Source organism: Euprymna scolopes, chromosome 22, assembly GCF_053919585.1.
Source record: "Euprymna scolopes isolate OS-2025 chromosome 22, ASM5391958v1, whole genome shotgun sequence".
In the NCBI taxonomy this organism is placed as follows: domain Eukaryota; kingdom Metazoa; phylum Mollusca; class Cephalopoda; order Sepiida; family Sepiolidae; genus Euprymna; species Euprymna scolopes.
The window spans coordinates 28977777-29000906 of NC_136503.1; the positions used below are offsets into that span (position 1 = coordinate 28977777).

The 23130-nt window shown below is 33.8% G+C and overlaps 1 protein-coding gene across 4 annotated transcripts in view; it reads right to left on the bottom strand.

The window, feature by feature from the left end:
• Positions 1-23130, bottom strand: part of LOC145243933 (uncharacterized) — a 409975-nt gene that overhangs the window by 100750 nt on the left and 286095 nt on the right. For all 4 annotated transcript variants that reach the window (XM_080107058.1, XM_080107061.1, XM_080107059.1 and 1 more), the window contains one exon: positions 13478-13641. In XM_080107058.1, coding sequence (XP_079963184.1) covers positions 13478-13641 — 164 coding nt within the window. The remainder of the gene's footprint in view (positions 1-13477; positions 13642-23130) is intronic.

Below are 23130 nucleotides of genomic sequence, written 5' to 3' on the forward strand. Positions count from 1 at the left end.
TATGCTCAATATTGGGTATAGAGCATTATTATTTATATTATATTTCTTAGTTTGTCCATTCCACTTTTTCTTGGAAACTATTGACCGATCTGGCTGAAATTTTGTATAAACCTTTGCTATGATAAGGTGCAGCAAACCAAGTATTATGGTAGCTGTTCGGCGCAGTTTGGTATTAATAGGGATTAGTATTTAATGCAAAAAAAAAAAAAAAAAAAAAAAAAAAAAAAATGAGCACACATTTAAACATATTCAACTGTCAATTTGGCATAGAGCAACCATTCTAAGTCAATAGGCTATAACTTTTGCCCGTTTTTTAACAGATTAAAAAATCTAGTATTCAAATAAGAATGAAAATGAAAGGATACTTGAAAAATTTAGATTTAAATGAACTTTTCTATATTTGACCTTTTTACATTTGCTTATTTTCACTCATCTATATAAATAAGAGTAGATGCATGTATGTGTGCATGTGTGTGAAAATATTTAACCGATAAACTATTAAACTACTGGTCACATACCACTGAAATTAATAGGAAATAGTAATCATGCACCAAGAATGGTTTATAACGAGTAAAATCTTTGTTTGGATGGATGAATAAAGCGTGCAGTTGAAATACAAAATGTTCATTTCAACTTGCCGAAATATTTCTATTCAAATTATGCAAATTCATTCATAACTTGAAAATTTTTCTTTTCTGTCCCTCGATTGCTCAAGCAGTAGGGAACGCAGCTTGAGTGCTGTGTTCTGGTTTTGATTCTAGCTGATGGGATTCAAATCAATTCATGTGCAAATTCATTCATAGCTTGAAGTGGTTGAATTTTAAATCTTATCTGTCTGTCGATAGCTCAAACGGTAGGGAACGTGGCTAGAGCAGTAAATGTTTTGGTTTCGATTCTAGCTGATAACACCCAAGTCTTTTTTTTTTTTTAAACTTGAAATCAGTACTATATATTAGGTACAATATAATATTCAACAGGGAATTATCTCTGTAATAATACGAAATCTGAAGGAATAAAAAAAAAAAATATATTTAAGCGTATTTTACGATCAGGCAAGGTCGTCCTCACCCACTTCCTTTCCTAGTTAATAAAAAAGAAAACTTCATCCGAAATTATTCTGATAAATATTTTCATCACCTAGAATAGGGATTTAAATGCTTGGCACAAGATCAATTGAGCATGATAATCACCGATTTGGGGAAGGTAATTATAAGTCTTATAATTTTGTGGCGGATTTGCACATTTATTGGGGATTAAAAAAAAAAAAAAAAAAAACTTTATTTTCAATCCATAAAGTCGAAAATCTACCTGCTGCAATTTCGTTGGTAAAACTTGCCAAATGAATCTGTTGGACCGTTATTCAAAATTGTTAACTAAAATATACGCTTGCGTCTGCCTGTTTAGATGTGTATGAAAAATCTCAATTGAGAAACACAGAAAATACAGGTTGACTAACAAAATGCAACCCATAGAATCATCAATAAAATTCACAACCTTTTCTGTAATCCGACCATATTTGTTATAAATAAACTTTAGTCTGTGTCTGGCTTGTCCATTAGATTTTAGTCGTGGATTTCCAACAGTTTTGGTTTAATATAAGGTTAACTCTAAAAACATGCATATCATTGAGATCATTAACAAAATTCACAATATTTTCTACAATCCAACCATATTTAGTGCAAATAAACTTCAGTCTATGTCTGATTTGTCCAACAGTCTTTATTTTATTGCCATCCAATGATATGTGGGGACACTTTATCAATAGTCTCATCAGTAGAGGGTGTGATAATCAATGGACTTCACTCACCAGATTGTAACATCCCAGGTTTTTATCTGGAGTTATCACAAAAGATAATGTTTATGAAAACAATGAATTGAAAAGTATCGTCAGAGCTAAAAATCAAGAGAGGAGTGTGTTAAAATTATTGAGAATAAAACAAAGACTGTTGAACATTTATTCCTAAAATTTAGTGGACAAGTCAAAGATAGAGTGAAGTGAAGTTTGTAACAAAATATGGTTGGATTGCAGGAAAGATTGTGAAGTTTATTAATGATTTCATATGTGGAATTTACTTTTCTTTCTGGGGGAAGAGGCAGTTTGTAGATTAAATACAAATGAACAGTTAAAACAGGCGATTAAGGGTATAAAAATGTTTTAAAGTTTTAATACATAATTTAGAAATAAAACCATACTTATTTGCATATTTCTATCATTTTTGAGAAGAGTTTCTTTATCAAGGCCGATTGTGGATGGGACTATTGTTTTGTTATGTTTTCATCTATTTCTTGTTTCTTTGCATTTATTGTTGTTGCAGTTACAACCCGAGTACATAGAATTAAGTCAACGTTTAAAAAAGTTTAATTTAACCAATTTTTCAGTTGTTGGAATAAAAAGAATTAGAAAATGTCATACTTTGCTAAAAGCATAGTGTGTAATCTGAATATAATGCTTCTAACATACTATTGGAAGTTTTTCAATTTGTAAAGCTGCATTAAAAAAAAAAAAACTGTTTTGCTTATAAGTCCATTAATTTCTTGCAATCACTGCATTAGTTTATTTCGAAAAATTTACACTATAATATTGTAAGGATCATCAATGGTTTACCATAAAAAAAAACACTGTTTCAAGGAGATCATATATATCTATAATATAAAGCTGAATGTATGTGTGTGTGTCTGGTCACGAATAGGCTCTTATATGGTTGACAATTTTAAAAAACAATACATATAATGATAGATGTATCGAGACACAGGAATGGGTATGTTTGATCTGGCAGAACGGTGGTTCATTAAAATTGTAGGGTCTGCGTTCGCGCCTGGTCCACAAAGTATGGAAATAAAAAAATTCAAAATTAAAAAAAAAAACGTTTACAACTGTTTTTGATATACATGTACATAATACTTTGATAAGTATGTTTTATCTTAAATAGGGATGGTATAATAAAATTGTGGGGTCTGCGTTCGCGCCTGGCCTCCAGAGAATGGAAATAGGCCCAAACTTTAATAAAGACTTTTCATATCTATCTGTATAAGTATACTTTGATAATTATGTTTCAGTTTGAAGAAATATGGTATAATAAAATAAATTCTATGGAGATCAGGCACAAATATAGACCCATAATTTTATCGTACCATATTTCTTCAAACTGAAATATAATATAAAAGTATACTTATGCAAATAGATATTGGAAGCCTTTGTTAAAGTTTGTGGCATATTTTAATTCTATGGGTGCCAGGCTTGAATGCAGACCCCACAATTTTTATATACTATCCCTGTTAAAACTGAAATATACCTAACAAAGTATTTTTATGTGCATCAAAAACCCTTGTAAAAGTTTTAGTTTTTTATTTCCGTTCTTTGGGGACTGTGTGTGTACACAGACTCCACATTTTTAATAAACCACTCCTGGTCAAAATGTAACATACTCATTTTTACTCCTTGATATCTCTTCTATCATTGTATGTGGTCAGTTTTGTGCAATAGTAAACCATATAGGAGCCTAATCGTGTACACACACATTCAGCATTATTATATATACTAGTAGTTTAGCTCGGCTTTGCTCGGGCCCTATGTACTGTTCATAGCTATGTGCATATGTATATATTAAAAAGTGTGCATATGTATGGTAATGCCGTTCTATATAATAGGCTTCCTTAACTACCATAGAGAAAAGTTAGTAGAGACCGCAGAGGTCAAATTTTTTTTACCTTTGACCCCAATTTTGACCCCTTAACATTTCTTGTTTTGGGCTCAAATCAATTTAAAAAGTTGACCCATGTCTAAGTAACCTACATCTAAAATTTCTAGTGTTTAGACTTGAATTGGCGGAGGAGTATGGTAGAGTCTGCAAAGGTCAGGTCTTTCAACTTTGACCTCTTGGCAGCCAAATTTTCACCCTAAAACTGATTAAAAAGCTTGCTGCATGTCTGAATACCCTTTATGTAAAATTTAAAATGTTGGCTGAGTAGTTGTCTAGAGACTGCAATGGTCAAATCTTTTGAACTTTGACCACTTGGAAGTAAAATTTTCAGCCAAAAACCGATTAAAAAGCTTGCCCTATGTCTGAATACCCTTTGTGTAAAATTTCAAATGTTTAGACAAAAATTGGCTGAGTAATTTGGTAGAGACTGCAGAGATCGTTTTTTTGTTTTTTTTTTTTGGTTATTTTTTTACCTTTGACCTCAATTTTGACCTCTTAACATTTATTTTTTTGGACTCAAATGAAAAGGTTCGACTCGTGTCCAAGTAATCTATTTTTAAATTTTCAAGTGTTTAGACCCAAAATTGGCAGGAGTTTGGTAGAGTTTTCAAAGGTCAAATCGTTGAACTTTGACCCCTTAACAGCCAAATCTCTGGCCGAAAACCGATTAAAAAAGGTTTTCCCCCGAATCTCAATACACCTTATGTCAAATCTCTAGTCTGTAGATTGAAAATTGACAGAGTAGTTTGGTAGGGAAATGTACACACACAGAGACAATTTCATTTTAGAATACCCATCTCAGGAGTGGTAAGATTAATTCCCTGAACCATTTTGCATCACTTTTATATTGGAAGATTAATTTTTTTAGTGACTTTTATTCACTTTGTTGGCAGGAAGTTAAAACATGAGGTCAAGTGTGATTTTCAGAAACCAGCACACTAGTCTACAACAAATGTTTGAGTAGCCTTATTAGCATTCTCCAGGAGGACTGCTTCAGGCGATTAGCAATAGACTAATTCCTTCGCTGAGACGGCCTAGAAGAGTGGACCTCTCAGAAATGAACAGAAATGCCAGCACGTAAAACATGATGTTCAACCAAACAAATACAGGGTGTCCATAAAGTTCGTGTGCACTTTAAAAAATTTATAACTTTATTTATATTTGCGATAGAAATAATCTGTAAAAAATGTTATAAAGTTTCATGTATCTAGTTTTAAGTATAGTTATTGAATAATTTTTCACCACAAAATTCGTAACAATTTTTAGATAAGTAAAAAATAAGTAAAAAATATTTGTTTTTGTTTTTCAGAATCAATTTGATCCCATGGCTTCAATTGAGGAAAAAGTAAACTGTGTCCTTTGGTTGGCGGAATTAAAATCTACTATTGCTGTACAAAGAAAGTTTAGAATTGAATACAATAAAAAAGCGCCATTGTTAAATGGATGAAAAAATTTAAAGAGACAGGCTCTGTCCATGATAAATCACAGTCTGGAAGGCCATGTGTCGGTGACGAAAGTGTTGCTTCCATAGAAGAATCCTTAAGACTAGATACATGAAACTTTATAACATTTTTTACAGATTATTTCTATTGCAAATACAAATAAAGTTATAAATTTTTTTAAGTGCACACGGACTTTATGGACACCCTGTATGATGATGTTCAACCAACAATTATAAAAACATTTTAGAATTTGAAAAATCAGATATTTGGAAGAAAATAAAAACGGAAATGTTTAAATGACACGGAAGAGTATCCACTTGAAAACAAAAACATAATTTGAATAGTTTATTTTTAATTAAAAATATGTTTAGCTGTATAAAAGCAATATTATATATATATATATATATATATATATGTCTTAACAAAAACCAAGACATCAAAGAATGGATTGATAGCAACAAATAGTGTATTTCAACGTTAGTTACAATTGTTTCACTATTTGTTGCTATCAACCCATTCTTTGATGTCTTGGTTTTTGGTCAAACAATATATGAATGCTCAATTATGAAATATGATAATTTTGTAGCTTACAGTTTTAAGTCATCTCTTTTTGCCTTAAAACTTATTGGTATATGAACGATTACTGAATTTTCAATTATATAAACCCAGTAAAATTCAGAATATATATGATTGCCTCATCTTTGCAGATGATTGCTGTTCTGCCCAACAAAAACCCCACCATCAACTCCCTCCCCCAGTTCATCTAACATGGCCATGAAGGTGGCTCTTCAAACCAGCAACCGAGTTACATAACCTGAAGCAAAGATGACACAAAGTCAAGTGTCTGATCCAGATTAACTAGACCACTCTGTGGTATGGTGTCCCTGTATACAACCATATACCTCCTCAGATCTGCAGTCGACTTGCACTTCCTGCCACACAGATTGTCTCATCAGGTCACAGAGGCAAGGGTACACAAGGGTGTGACTGTGTGACTCACATACCAGCTTTGGACAGTAGAAAGCACCCACATGTCTCACACTTCCAGCCAGTCCCACGAACATCCAAATCCTTCACAGACCCTTTACGCAGATTTCTCTTAAGCTTTGCCTGTTCAAAGTTCTTTGTCTCCAATACCTTGCAACCCTCAGAGACAACTCCTCACCACTCATTCCTATTCTTGGCTATCTCTTCCCCATCTCTCAACATTTATGCAAAGCTTCTTAAGATTGTTTTCCAAACAGTCCCTGAATCAAAACAGCTGTTCTATGGTGAGTTGATGGCTGGCAAGCACTCACAGCACAAACCAAGAAGGATATATAGATACACACACACACACATCATATACATGTGTATGCAAAGTGATAATAAAAATGATAAATATAATAAGATGGTTTAGTTCTAATGACCTCAGAGGAAAATTAAAATCTTAACAGTATAGATAGAGGTGTGCAAACAGGAGACTCTGATGGTTTGGTCATGTAAAAAGAATGGATGACAGTTCTTGGGTTAGATGTAGAACAGTTGAGGTAGCAGGGTCAGTTCACAAGGGAAGAGCAAAGAATATGGGAAGAAGTGATAAGAATATACTCGAAAGAAAAAGAGATTTGGCTAGAGATAAGTTGGTAAACGGCATCCAGGATATGCCAGCATAAAGTGAATATGATGATATGACGTGTAGGCAATAAATTATCTGTGTGTCCAAGACGTGTGCTTTGCATTGCTGTATTACTGGTTTCTCTATTGTGAGGTGTTTGTGAATGTAATAAGGCTTTCGAACAAGATGTAATGCAGTTGAAGGACTCGAACATCTCATGAAAGTCCACCAAAACAATGGTGTTGTTCCCTTCGAAAGGGGTTGATATGTTTGTCATATTTGTACTAAAAGGGTGTAAGTCATTGGAAGGGGTAAAAATATATATTTAATAACAAAAAATAAGAATCTTTCTTTTTTGTAATAAATATTTTATTAAAAAAGACAGAAACACATTGTCCGGCTTTCTAAAATCTCTAGAATAAAGCAGACTCGATTTTTCTCATGCAACTAGAGTCACAATAGCAAATTAACTGAACACTTCCTAAAGAGTGTTACACGAAAATATGTCTACATTTTGTACCCGTTTTCATATTATTGTCATATTATATATTGACTAAGTTGCTTCTCTCAAATATGTAGTCCCACAAAGATAGTTAACCATTTCACTCTTTTACAATTAAGTTCTCCAATGTCACTTACATACACTGGGTTATTTCCTTCATTAAGTCACCGTTTAATATTTTATTTTTTAACTCATTATTTCCTACATACTTCACTCGATTTAAAAAATAAATAACAAACACTCCCTAATTTTCACTTAGATTCTACCTGACTTCCTGAATGCAATCGGGGAATAACAGAATATCAGAATGGTTCCATTTCACCAGTGCCGTCTGGCTATTAATCATCCATTTAATCATTCTTCAGAATGTTGGAATACATTATCAAACTCACATCATATTCACAATGTCTTAGCTAGACTAGGTTCATTGTAATCAGGTATTGAGATTTAAAGAAAACTGATAGCAAAAACAAAATAGAAATCGCTTACTAAGTTGAAAAAACTGATTTTGTTAAAAAACAAAAACAAAAAAAACAATTTCTTTTAACTAGTTTTTTTTTTAACTACAACAATTGACTGCTTTCTTTTTACTAACACAAAATAGAAAATAATTTTCTAACAGATAATCTCTAACTTTTATTAACTTTTTATTAACCTAACAAACAGGAAAAAAAACGACTTTTTTATTAGTAAAAACAAAACTGATTATCAAAAAGAAACCGATTCGTTTTTTTCTAAAAACTTGCTTACAAAGTTTTTGACTTTTTTTTTTTTTTTAGTTCAAAATAGACTTCGTAGCCTCGTAGGAGATGTCCTTTTCTCCTCCTTGCAACCTCTATCTCACAGAAGAGATGTTGCGAGTTTGTCTCTGATGTATCGTTATTTTCATGGAAAGTGTTCAACTGAGCTTCAATCTATGGTCCCCCCTCGCCAAACTTTCACAAGAAACACTCGTCTAGCTGTAAACACTATCAATAATTTCCCCCACTCTTTATCTGTGCCTAAACCTAAACGTAGATTCCATGAACAAAGCTTCTTTCTTAGAACTGCACGCCTGTGGAATTGTCTTCCGTTTTCCTGCTTTCCGGCTGACTACAATATGGTTTTGTTCAAGTCTAAAGTAAATAAGTTCTTGATGAGCCGTTCCATATAAGTTATTAAATTTACCAAATTTTCATTACTAATGATTACTATATTGACCAACTTCTACTGTACACTCTTTAACCCTTATCCTTGAGTGGCCTCTGGGCCTTGATAATGTGGTGATGCCTTTGTAAAAAAAAAAAAAAAAAAAAAATTAAAATAAAACAGATAATCACTAACTTTTATCATGTTCAAGTTACCGCACATCAATGTACACGCATGGAATTACATCAACAAAGTATCAAACGGGATACTAGTTTTGACTGCTTAATAACCATGGTATTTGCGAAAATACTATTATTAATAATATATATCATTAATAGGTAACATTAACCCCAAATGACAGAAAATTTTGAGGATCTGCTTTTAACATTTTACTTTTCCAGGAAACAACAGGACTACATTTTAAACATATACAGTCAGCGTGGACCTTCACATATCGACACTGAACAACAGCCCTAACCTAACAGCAAAAAAAAAAAAAATAAAATAAAAATAAATAAATAAAAATAAAAGTCTATTTTATGAGTAGGACGTTTTATACCAAAAATTCGAAAACAATTGTTTTTAAATAAATTATATTTTATTAAAAAAAAACAAACTACAATAAACCAAATTGGTTTGTCCTTGAAAAAATTTCAATATAATTTATTTATGTATCAGGTAACCGCAACACTTTAGTACGAGTTGCAGCCATCATAAGCGGTGGGATTGGATAATGCGATTAGTATAAACCTTTGTAAAAGGTCAATTATGCAACTTATCTTGTTTTTTTTTATTTATATTTACTGAGGATAAAATCCTCCCTACAGAAAAAAAAAGAAAAGAAAAAACTTGTACAAACTGATTAATGAAAGTACTTTAAAAATATGAGAGGAACGATTTCTAAATTCTGTTAAAAAAAAGAAAAACCTTTTCAAATAATTTCTATTGACAATGGCTACATTCTTTAACGAGCATTTTTTTTTTTTTTTTTGAGAATTTGTTATCCTTTAAAAAAAAAAAAAAAAAAAAAAAAGTCCCCTAAAATTAATTTTCTATATTTTCTACATTTGATGCTGACTTTTGTAAATTATTTGTTCGTTGGACTATTTTATACCTAAATGCAGAAAAAAAAAAAAAAACATTGACAAGGCTGGATAATATATCAGTCGAGCACGAGCACACAATAGAAAGATGAATATCCACATTGATAAGGACAATAATCCAAAGAGATACAAATTGTCTTCTAAAATAATTTTAACAATTCATAAAAAATTTAAATTATCACCACAAATAAAATTAAGATTGTTATCTGTTGCTAAGATTGCTGGAAAAATAGTTGGATCATTTTACCGCTACAGTAAATATCTCATTTCCGATATAATTCTCTATCTGTATAAGAGCCAAGTACATCTTAAAATGGAGTATTGTTGCCACATCTGGGCAGGAGCCGCTCGTTGTGCCCTATCTTGCCTTTAGAAAGTTCAAAACTACCTTCGAAACCTAGAAGGTGATGCCTTATTCTCTTGCCTGCAACCGCTTTCCTACAGAAGAGACGTTGCAAGCCTGTCTCTGCTCCATCGTTATTTTCATAAGTGCTCGTCTGAACTCCAATCTATGATCCGCTCTTGCTAAACTTTTACAAAAAAACAAACAAAAAACACTTGACTAGCTACAACCACTATCAACGATTTCCCCACTCTTTATCTGTGCCTAAATTTAAACGCAAATTCCATGAACAAAGTTTATTTCCCAGAACTGCCCGCCTGTGGAACACTGTTCCACTGGTCTGCTTCCCGGCTGATTACAATATAATAGCCTTTAAAGTCCAATGTAAACAAGTTCTTGTTGAGCCGTCCCCTTAAATAATCAAAATTCTACGCAATCGATGCCATCAACAATTACTACATTACCACCTTACATTCATTAACTCTTATCCTCGAGTGGCCTTTGAGCCTTGATAAGTGGTGACTCCCTTGTAAAAAAAAAAAAAAAAAAAAAAAAAATTTAATAAACAAAGAAACTACTGCAAGAATTTCAAACAAACTTTGCATACAGATAGTGGATACTTTTTTACTTTTTTTTTTTTTTTTTTAAATTTGTAGGCTATGTAATGTAAACCCATCTGAACTGTGAAGGTCATAGAAAGTAAAAAACAATGGTCAAGGTCATTATTCAAAAAAATTTTGTGAAAAAAAAAAAAAAACCCTCCATTTTATCAAGTGTGAACGAGTTTGCACCAAAACTCACCTATGTTCCTATTTACTTGCCTCCCCACGAGGGCAGAGTTAGACACAAAGTTTTTAATGTGGGAAAAATCCAGCTCCCCCAAAAAGGGGCACTCTAGATAGGAACAAAAATAAAAACTATCTCAGTCATGAAGGATTTCTCTCCCACTGACCGAGGATAGAAAAGGTGAAGTGTAGTCTCAGAACAGATAATACACTTTGTTCCTAGCCAAAAGACCAAGTATAAAATTATGAGACAACTTACATGTTTTCGCTACTTTGTGACTTACACTATAGCATTTTTTTTTTTTTTGCTTATAATTAAATATTCATAGAAATGGAAAATGTAATCAAATAAAAAAAATGGATTTAAAAAAAAATAAAATTCTATTCACAAAAAATAATTTAATTTTGTAAAACTTTCAGTCAGAAACACCAGACCGACAGGAAGAAGGCAATTTCCTAGTGATTAGTTGCAACTTTTTCTCATTTTAAATCTGTCAGTTGTTAACAGTAAGACATAGCAGCTAACAGGAAATACTGACAATGGCCATCTTGGATGGTTACTCATTAAACCGCACATATCAACGAAATCAAGTTTCAGAAGTTTAAAACTATGCTGGTAGGTAAAAAACTGAAAATGTTTATATATATTATTTTCAATTTCTCGTTTGTTGACTATACTGCATTTCTTTCTTTTATTTATTCATTTTTTTTTTACTTGGGAGTCATCACATATCAAGGCCCAAAGGCCACTCAAGGATAAGGGTTAATGAATGTAAGATGGTAGTCTAGTAATCGTTAATGGTGTAAATTCAGTAGAATTTGATTATTTATGGGGACAGCTCAACAAGAACTTGTTTATATAGGATTTGAGGGCTACTATGTTGTATTCAACCGGGAAGCAGGCCAGTGTAACAGTGTTCCATAGGCGGGCAGTTCTGGGAAAGAGTGTTATATTGTGGTTATCAAAATTTATCATTTACTCAAAAGCATCACCTCTAACATAATGAAGAATTTTTTTATGAAATTAAATTTTTTTTTTTTTTTTTTTTTAAATAGGATTTTTCAAATTTTGTTTTATTTCCCTGCTCAATTTGTGGCAATGGAGTCGGGTGTAATTGAATCTTTTGTGGTGCTTGTAAGAATTGGCTACACAAGATATGCAGTGGAAGTACTGGTAGGTTTCTTCTTTGCATGTCTTTGAATAAGAGGTTTCGGCGTGGCCCATTCAGTATCGACCATGCCAGTCGCATTTTTATAAAAGATTTTATAACTTTTTTTTTTTAAAGTAATAAAAAAAAAAAAAAAAAAAAAAAAAAAATGAATTTTCATTTTTTTTTATATCACTTTAACTATGTTTTTTGCAAAATTCTTTTTAATTATTTTCTAACTATTTATTAAAGGATTAAAACTTAATATTTTTAAGTTCTTTTTTTTTTTGAATCAAGAAAAACAATATGAAAATATAATCTCGTTGTTGAGTGTTCTGTTTTTGTTGTGTTGTGTTCATTTAAAACAATTATTTTAAAGGTAAAAAAAAGATTTTTTCTCTGAATTTATTTCAATTTTATTTCAAAAAATATATATATATTTGTCTATATATATATATATATATATATATATATATATGTCTACTGAATTAATTTAAAAAATATAAAAAAAGACTTTTACTATAACAATGAAGTGTTAATTTGTTGCCAAATTGGCCAAGCCGAAACGTACTAAAGTCCTTTGAAGCATGTGGTCATGTGAGTTTCACTTTTTACACAAGCCTTTGCATTATTATTGCATTCTCCAAAATCTTTCAAGCTGCTCCAGTCAAGCAGTAGAGGGAAAACAAAGCAGTGTTGCATTGTATGGTCATCCTCTCCGCACTTGTAGATGGTCGTTTTTTTTTTTAGTCCTATCTGGTGGTTTGAGAGAAGATAAGTTTGTGTGCAAGAAGTCTAAGTGGATGGACTAAATTCAGGGAACTTCTGTCACTACTGTTGACCAAGAGACAAGTCCACCACGCATGTGTATGTAGTATAATGATTAGGGATGTGACAACAGCATATTCTTTTCATTCTTTTGACTTTCAAGTATATATCCGACACAGTTAGACACAGTCAATCAACCGAGAACCATATCACTATATAAAAACATACTTTTATACTAAAAAGTCAAAATAATGAAAAGAATGTTGTTACAGCCCTAATGTATGGAAGTGAAACCTGGCCAGTGAAGGTTGAGGACATTTGTTGCATGGAGAGAAATTATATGAGAACGATACGATGAATGCGTAATGAAAGTCTTAAAAGACAGACTTCGTTCTGATGACCTTGATGATCAAGTCTGAACAATATAGGCAGATCTGTGGAAACACTTCAATAGTATGACCATGTTTAAAGAATAGATGAGAATTCTTGGGTTAGTAGATTTAGAACCATTGAGATAAGTTCAGTTCACAAGAAAAAGAGCAAATAAAAGGTGGGATGAAGTAATGAAGATGGAATTAAGGGAAGGAAATAAAGACCTGGGCAGAGATAAGTGAGTATAGAAATCAATTTTTTAAAGCCATCAAACACGTTACCATATGAACCAGACGTTAAACTGAAGTGATTTATGCTATTAGATTTATTTTTTTTTTACTTTAATAACAGAATAAATTAAAAAAAAAAAAAAAGAATTAAAGTTACACTACTACGAGAAAAACACACAAAGTCGTCTCATAACTTTATAAATAATGATAAAGAATATAACGATGCACTCATATAGAAGAGAACTCTAAAATAGAGAGGACACATAAGAGTTTAAAGATAAATGTAAAAAACCCAAAAAACAAAATTAAATTAAATTAAAATTATAAAACGTTTTTTTTTTTTTTTTATTTTACTTACCATTGGCTACTCGTGAGGTGGTTGGCATTCGTTTGTGCAGACTGGCTGCTTGCCAACATTTGTAGCTGATGATACGGGTGATAGGGGGTCTTACGTAGGGCTTGCAACAAATTCGGTCTATAATCAGGATCAATGCACCATAAAGAACCCTTGCCGATACTCTGCTGTAAAAACAAAACAAAATAAATGTAAAAGTTAACAACATAAATAACAAAGTCAGTTAAATAAGTCATAGATGTTATATGATTTTGAGGTTTAGTTTATATATAATTTGCCAAATGCAAAAGATTAATTGGTACAATTGACACGGGTCACTTTCTGACCCCATCTATAATATAAATCTTACCTGTCTGTTTAAATGTATGTATGCCTGCCTAAAACTTTCGACAGAGGCGACGGATTTTCACGAGATCGGTATCTTTTTAAAGCTAGACCCTTCGAACAACAAATATTGAAAAATTGCCTAAAACATTAATTCCTTCACCCTCGACTGGGCACTTTTCCACAGGGATGGGTTGCTTTTTTCGTCGATATTTTCGAAAGTCATCCCCCTCTTTTCGATTGACTAGCCTTAATTTAAATTTTTGCCACTTCCGGTTCGGCGATGGGTGCAACAGCAATGACGTCACGTTTTTTTTTTGTTTTTTTTACATTCTTTTCCTCCTTCACGGTATGGGTTCAATCAAGCCTGCCTTCTATCACTTACTTTTTCTTTTTTTTTTTTTTTTGCTTTAAACACACCTCTAAACACCCAGGCAATGTCAGGCACCCAGGCTAGTATACTAATAATTGTACGAATTATGTAATGATAATTGAAGTTTATCGCATGCATGCAGCAACCCTGCTGTTTTGTTACATACAGCGCCTAGCCTTCCCAAATGGTCACCCATCTAGTATTAGCTAGGCTTATCGTTGCTTAACTTTGATCTAGCGAGAACCAGTGTGTCAACGTGATTGTGTCGAAGTTTACTGCACACATAAAAATAAGTTGTATTAAACCGATTGCAAATAGGCCACACTTGTTTACTACACTTGTGCCTACTGGAAGGTGCTTAACCATCAAACATATTACTGGAGTGGGTTGACTTCATTTCATATTGAAATAAATACGTTTGTGAGACCAACTTTAAAGATCTCTTCAATAAAATAGCATCAACTTAAATAACAGACTTTCTAAAAGAGATAAAACTATTCTACAAAATATAAACTAACCTTCCAAACTTGGTACACACAATAACACAATAATTTCCACAAAAATCTTAAATGACCATAGCAAGGTTGATAGATCGTTAAGCACAAACAAACAAACAAACATGACAATCGACCGCGCATGTATGTAAAAAGACCTGTTGACTGTTTCTTGATGTCTCACTGGCGATAACGCACATGTGCACAAGTACGTTTTTATGTAAAATACGATGTACAGACTATTTAACTTTTATGACGATGTCAGAAAATTTAAAAGATCAATAAATTTATACCAAAATTACCAAAATGTTACAATTTCCAAACTGGTAATCCTTACTAAGTGGGGATCAGAGCGTTGGTGGTGAAAAGATAGAAGCTTGGTTTTGATTTAAATAATACAATTATGCAAAAGCGACATGGGAAACCCTATATAATGTTAAACATCCAGTTTTGATTTTATTGAAGAGTTTATTTGATGTAAACGCAATTCAGATAATGAGGCCGTGCATCAGTAATGAGGAGGGGGACGGAAAAGCTGTTGAAAGCTAGGCCCCAAAATGGTGCATATTATCATCTGAAGACCAGAATGAAATATCCCGTAAGTGAAAACAGCCAATAAACTTGATTATATACAAGTCTACAAGGTCTCCAAACAATATCTTTTTTTTTTTTTTTTACATGGAGGTCACCACTTATCAAGGCTCGGAAGCCACTCGGGGATAAGGGTTGGCTGCTCGTTTCATTACAAGTTTCTGCTACTAATATCTTGCTTTTCTTTTCTAGTTCACTTTATTCTGTATTAGTTTCACACGAGCATTAATTTACAAGATACCATTGGAAGGAACACAAAAACAGCGCAAAAATCTGAAGCCGTCAAAACAAAGACGTGTTATCATATATGCACAGCAGTGATTGCAACAACAACAACAACAATAAAAAGGTTTGTAAGCTAAGTAGCTCTTAAAATAGTATATATATTTCATACTAACCAGATGGTTAGGGGGAGTGGGTGGGTGGGTAAAGTTTTGCAGTTGGGGTGGGGGGGGGATAGATATGGAAAGTTGTTGTCCAGTACTTATGAAAGTGGATACAGAGAAATTTCAGCAAAGGAGGAGGAGACAGATGCTGTTGCCATAGTAATAGAAATCTGACAAGGTTCTTTGTGTGCATCACCAAATGCCTGTCTTCTTGCCAACCAGTCTCCTCAAGAGATTGTCCAAGAAAAACTGCCAAAGTCGAACACTTCCACGCACACATGCATCGGTAGGCCATTCTCCATTTAAGTTGAAATCTATGCATTTGAAATTGATGTTTTTCTCAGCTAAACATACAACCTTACTTCTTTAGCAGAAATATTAGATCTGCAAACGGTTTTATCAAGTTGTCCTTAGGTCAGTTTATTTCTTTTTTCTTTTAAACAGAAACTGCTCCAGACAATGCATGAAGCTAATGTTGGATATTGCCCGAGCAACACCAAAAGGTATACTGGTCGACGATTATTATGATTATTAAAGCCAAAAAGTTGTGTCAGCTAAAAGATGTTTTTGAATAATCAAAATATTTAGAATAAATATTTATTTACATTAATTTAGGAATGTAACTTAAAATATTATAACAATTTAGTTGACAACTTAGAATAATGACATGTAAAAACATCAAGTGATTATCGTAGCAAGAGGGAGAAATATGATCCATCGGCAGTAATGGCTTCAAATAGGGAAAAATGTTGAATGTAAAAGACCAATGTTGCAGCTTTCCAATGGAGGAAGCATTCAGTAAATAAAGCTGCTATAAATACCACCAAGATTTCAAATCTTAATTTGCAAATTTTCCAAGGATCCGTCAAATCAAGACTAAAGACGGAAGAGATATGTTCCCGATTGGCCAGATGTTGAAACCTCCAATAAGTGTTATTCGTTCTTTGTTTTATAAAGATACTAGTGGGGGGTATTCAGCATTGTCCGGGTGTTTGGAGGTGTGTGTGTTTAAAAAAAAAAAAAAGGTGTAAAAGAAAAAAAGTTTTGGTCGGAAGGTACGATTGAACCCCGAAGCCTTGACGCAAAGATGAAAACCAAAGGGAAAAAAAGCCAGGCTCCTAACCATCTCGGCCACGAAGGAGAGGAATTTATAAGTATGTTCAGTTAAGGTTTATAAACTGAAATATACAGGTGTGAGGAAGTGGTGTGATATTTGACCTAGTTTTGTGTTGCAAGCCAGTTACTATTTCCCTGCGCCCCATCATTCGTTTTTCGAAGACGTGGCAAACTGGTAAAAGTCGGGCAAATTAAATAGATAAGCGACCCCCGTTGTTAAGTCGTAGATATTATCATTTAGATGTGATATAAAAAGTTTTAAGGAGCGAGCCGGCCGAGCAGGCCTCGGAAAAAAGCCGTTTGCAGACATGCACAAAAAGCAAACATACATACATATGTAGTATTGGGAATCCCAGCTTAATTGCTAGTTTTGGGTACTTTTAGAAATAGAAAGTCATGCAAGTATATTTTCATTTGCCATCAGCAAGTTGGCAGGGTCACAAAAGGTTAGGTTTGACAAGTATCAACCTAGAGAGAATGCACCGGAAATTAGGGGTGACACGGGAATTGTAGTCGTAGGCTTCCGGTTGATGACCACATGGGTTGGGAGCTGGTTTTGGGCAGCAGAGAATGCGGATCGGAGATTCTGCTCTCCGACAACCAGGGTTCGAGATGATAGGCTTGCCTTGAATAAAAGATTGAAGCTTCAGTCCATCTTGTTGTCATTAATGAATCTGTCTGCAGTGACCACTCCCCAACGAGATGGCAGACCAGCGTCCAAGAAGATATCATCCGCTGGCCAAGACAACCAGGTATGTACGCATTATACATGGCACATACATGTCTCAAAGACTTTCAAGGCAAGAAACGGTGTAAGGATAAGACCCCCCCCCCACACACACACATAACAGTGAATTGCATGTAACATACGTAAGAGCATACACACCCGCACCCGTGTATGTGAGAACGGTGATAAACACACAGACTCTTAATAGTAGTAAACGTAACCGATTAGAAACAGAAACGTTTAATAATAATAGTAATAAATAAGAATAAACAGGACAGCAAACATTTACGGTAACACATACACACATTTTCGCTTATATATATATATATATTTATTTATTTATGTATATTCTTGTCCCATCATGAACTGTAATTAAATGCACAAACACACAACGAATTCTAAATGGTCATAGATGAACACACACACACATATATATATATATATATATATATATATATATATATATATATATATATACACACACACACTAGTGTTGGCACAATTAATCGGAATCGGGAATCGGAAAAATCAGAACTTTTGGAGGCATCGAAATTAGTATTGGAATCGGAAAAATTTGTGCCTATTTTCTTATGCCAAAACCATTCTTTTGTCTTTTTTTTTTTTGATTTTGTTTAAAACAAAGTCTTTTACTAGTAATGTAAAAAAAAAAATATTTATTGATTTTAAACAACCAGTAAAACTAAAAATCTGTAGATAATCCCCCACAAGTTTGTTTTTACATTTTACAAAATATCTGCACATTTAACATGTGTTTTTATGGTAGTCGGAAAAAAATAACTCTATAGTTAAATATTTAGAGATTTATAAAGAAAGAATAGGGGAAAATATTAGAATCATCTCATCAACTAAACCACGCACCATATAGATGACTGACACGTATATATGCTCATTATACCCGTCTTCCCCGGTATACATTAATATTAAGTGATGTAAGAAGCTAAAACAAATATAAAAATATTACCTTCAAGGTAAAAAGAGCAAACTATAAGTGTGGTTGGTTGTTTTTGTTTTACGGCATATCAACCCTTTTCGGGTTATTTAATGCCAAATCCAAAGACTTTGAAGAAAATTTTTTTAATAGAATATATTTGTTGTTTTCAAATCGGATTCTATTTAAGCCATAGTTGGAACCCTAACCCTGGGAGCAATGGCAATTAAAGGATGGCTCCACACTCCCCAAAGCCCGCAAGCTGCGGCCTCACCATCGGATATATTTTAAGGTCATATCCAGGACCAACTGTAAGTGTGAGATGGATAGACTTTGACCCAGAATACAGCAATTCTTCCCCTTTTATCAGAAACATTGTTCATCGAATGTGGCGACTAAATAGGGGAAGCAAAAGTTACGAGGATCCACTTTCTACATCTGAAACATTTTAGTCAGGCTGTCAAATCTAACCTCTTTCTAGGTCGCTGATCCCCGTCTCAGATATATACTGTATTTTGAGTATACGGCATGCAATATCTCATGGTATTCCTAGAAGTATGCTGAGATATACGAGTTATCTCAAGAATTTTATAACTCCTAAAGTAAACAGAACTATTTTTAAATTTAAACCAAATATTTTATTTAAAACAAAACATTACATAAATTTTTTTTATTTTTTTAAATTTATTTTGTTACAAGGAAGTTACCACTTATCAAATGCTTGAGGGTCACTTAAGGATAAGGGTTAATGAGTGTACGGTGATCATCAACTCAGCGTTGTGATCATTAGTGGTGGAAATTGGATAGAATTTGATTATCTTGACGTGTTGACAAAGATAATAGCGTCGTTTATATATATGTCGGCAAATGAACTTAGAGTGTGATTTGGGAGATCATTGATGAAGATAAGAGAGAAAGAGTTGAGGCCAGGACTGATCCTTGAGGCACACCAGCATTGATACTTTGAACTTCAGACTTCTGCCCATTGATGACTACTTGTATAAACCTATCAGAGAACAAAGATTCGATAGTCGAGATGACTTTTCCATAGCTGGAAATCTTACAAAGTATACACCAACATATCAAATGCCTTTGATATGTCAAGAGCTATTACTCTTAGAGAGGAATCCCTGTCGATAGATTCACTGATCATATGTGAAATTAGTTTGTACATCAGCTGTAGATCTTGCAGGATGGAAACCATATTGCTTGTCAATTCTTTTAACATTGATTTAAGCACCTTACTCATGAATCGATGCCTCTGTTCAGTCTCGAAAGACAAAGGATACCCCTGTAGGGGCAGTTGCGCGTGTAATTGTGAGGCAAGGGTCGTGCAATTCGTAACCACACCTCTCCTGAATCGACACTGTTTGGGTCCAGTGGCAAGGAGAAGACCATGACGACTGGAAACAATGCCGAGATAAGCGGAGAGCACATACAGCACCTGAAAGTCCCAAATGGTCACCCACTTAGTACTGACCAGGCTCAATGTTGCTTAACTTCAGTGATCCAGTGGGAACCGGTGTGTCAACGTGATTATGCCATATGAATGAATAGGACTGCGACAACAGCATATTCTTTAATATATCCGTTAATATCTTGTATGTTTTTATATAGATTGTGGTCCTTGGTTGATTAGCTGAGTCTAATTGTCGGATATATACTCAAGAGTCAAAAGAATGTAAAGAATATCCTGTTGTCACAGCCCTACTCATGATTAGGGCTATGACAACAGAATATTCTTATCATTGTTTTGACTCTCGAGTATATATCCGACACAGTTAATCAACCGAGAACCACATCACTCTATATAAAAGCATATAAGATATTGACGGATACACACTCGAGAGTCAAAAGAATATTCCTGTATTACAGCCCTACTCATGACACACAGAAGACTAATTGGTCTGCACTAAAGATGCAGAAGACTGATCTCCAGTATTTTTAAATACTGGGCAAACTATTTTCCAAGGTGGTGGGAAGCATTTCCCCTTTAGGCATCAATTGAACAGCTTTGCAAAGCATTTTTCCTGAAAAGGAACAAACTTTGAAATAACATTTTTAACGATCTCTCAAGCTCAAAGTTAAAATAACATTTTCATGTTACACTGACTTTTGAAATGCCTGAATGGAGGAAACCTTCCCCAAAGTCATTTTAGTATCTTACCGACTTGATTAAGCTAGGCCTTAAATTGTAAGTTTATGCAAAATAACATTTTGTTTTATCCCTTAACAAGTTAAGAGATGCCAGATTTTATGGAGAAACCTATACAGAAGAGAAACATAAAATTTTAGTTTAAAGGGAGATAACTTTTTTATATTCTAAAAATAAAAGAATTTTTTTTTTTTTTTTTTTTTTTTACATAGACGTCACCTCTTATTAAGGCCCAGAAGCCACTTGTAAAAGGGTTAAAAGTGTACAATAGTCAAAGGGCAATATCATAGTAATCATTAGTAATGGAAATTCGGTAAATTGGATTGCTTAAGGGGGACAGTTCATCAAGAATTTGTTTACATTGGACTTGAAGGTGACCAAATTGTAGTCAGCTGGAAAGCAAGCAAACAGAAGAGAATTCCACAGGTGTGCAGTTCTAAGAAAGAAGCTTTGTTCTTCTTAACAATTTAGACTTTATTTTTTTAAACTCGTATTCACCCCATACAAGGCACAATATTTATTTTCAATAAATGGGAATGTTATCAGACGGAGGAATTTTAGCGGACAAATTTACAAATTTCTAGATAAACATTATCGATTATGTCAAACATCAGGCGATGATCTTAGTGCTAAGTGTATTAGTGACGTCATGAAAGAGAAATAGTTTTTTGAAACATGTAGATTTTAGTAAGTTGGGAGTTAGAGAGAGTCGATAGCGATCGAGCAGTGAAAACATTTCCACACCGTGCACATCAATACTGATCACTCGTCACTTTAGTGCTGTCTGTCGATTTGCAAATAAAGCTACAAACATCATCATCACCACCACCATCATGACGGGCTCCTTGCTCGGACCAATGTGACTCTTCCTCTCCAGAGTTTCCTGTCTTCCATCAGTTGACTCAGATCTTCAGGTTTACAGTTGGCGTTGTGTGCTATTTGCTGAATGTACATCCAGCTACTAATGATTACTACGATATTGTCCCATTGACTACTGTACACTCATGAACCCTTATCCTCGAGTGGCCTCTTGGCCTTAAGTGGTGACTCCTATGTAAAAAAAAAAAAAAAAAAAAGCTGAGTTGTTTATGTTATTTGTTCATCTGTTGTCATATCAAAACTAACAACGTATATGATTTCGCATGCATTTGACAAAAGGTGCAACTAGAAATTATATAGACATTACAAAAACAGACAACTGTTCTATATACACAAGTTATATAGACCTGACTATATAAATAACATATGCTACTATTACTATTTAAGACCATATCTACAGTGACACTATGTAGGAAGTTAAGCAGTGAAATGTCTGTTCACATTATACTTCAACTTCTGCATGTCAGTACAGCCAAAGAAGCAGGAGACAGGAAGGGAATTCCAAAGTTTAGTAGTCTGAGGGAAGAAACTATTAGAGCAGAACGTTTTCCAGCATCTAAGGATCTCTAGTGAAGGAGTTGGATTTTGCTGCTGGTCAGATTAGTCGAGAAAATGTACGTCGAGGATGCACAAATGCTACGTGTTCGTCAGAGCACATTCCATTAAAATACCAGTAAAACAGAGACAGGGATGCAACACTGCGGCAATGGGGGCAGGGGTTACAGTTCGGTTGATAATGCAGGGACCTATGAAGTCAGAGACTCTTTTTTAAACCCTGTCTAAGAGGGAGTGACTAATGATAAATGCACCAGCCCAGATGTGGCAACGATACTCTGTCCATGGGCAAATGGTGACTTAGTAGAGATATAAGATACTGTTAGGTGTGAGTAGTTTTCTAGCACAGTAGAGGGAGTCCGCCTTCTTTGCAGCAGTCTTTTTTTTTTTTATTCATAATTCAAAAACGTGTCCAGTTTTCTAGTTGTAATAAACTTTAGTGAAGTACATTTTTTTTAGCGCTAATAACATAAGGACGAATAACAAAGAAAAATTTGCAAAATTAATACCTCAGTTTTGCACTACTTATGAGAATTAAAATTAAATAATATTTAACTTTATATCTAATACCCATATTGCATTTTTTTTTTTTTTTTACTTGGGAGTTAGCACTTATCAAGGCCCAAAAGCCACTCGAGGATAAGGGGTCAATGAATGTAAGGTGGTAGTGTAGTAATCACTAGTGGTGTAAATTGGATAGAATTTAATTATTTATGGTGGATGGCTTAACAAGAATTTGTTTACATTGGATTTGAAGGCTATCATGTTGTATTAAATCGGGAAGCAGACCAGCGGAAAAGTGTTCCACAGGTGGGCAGTTTTGGGAAAGAAGCTATGTTCATGGAATCTGCGTTTAGCTTTAGGCAACAGATGTTGTTCATAGTGGCTGTAGCTAGCTGAGTGTCTTTGTGAAAGTTTGACAAGAGGGGGATCATCGATTGGAGTTCAGTCGAAAACTTGCCATGAAAATAACGATAGAGCAGAGACAGGCTCCCAACGCCTTTTTGTTTGCACATTTTAAATTTAGACAAAAAATATATACAATTTTAGTTTAGGATTTGGTTGGTTGTGTTTTACGGCATATCAGCCCTTTTCAGGTTATTTAAT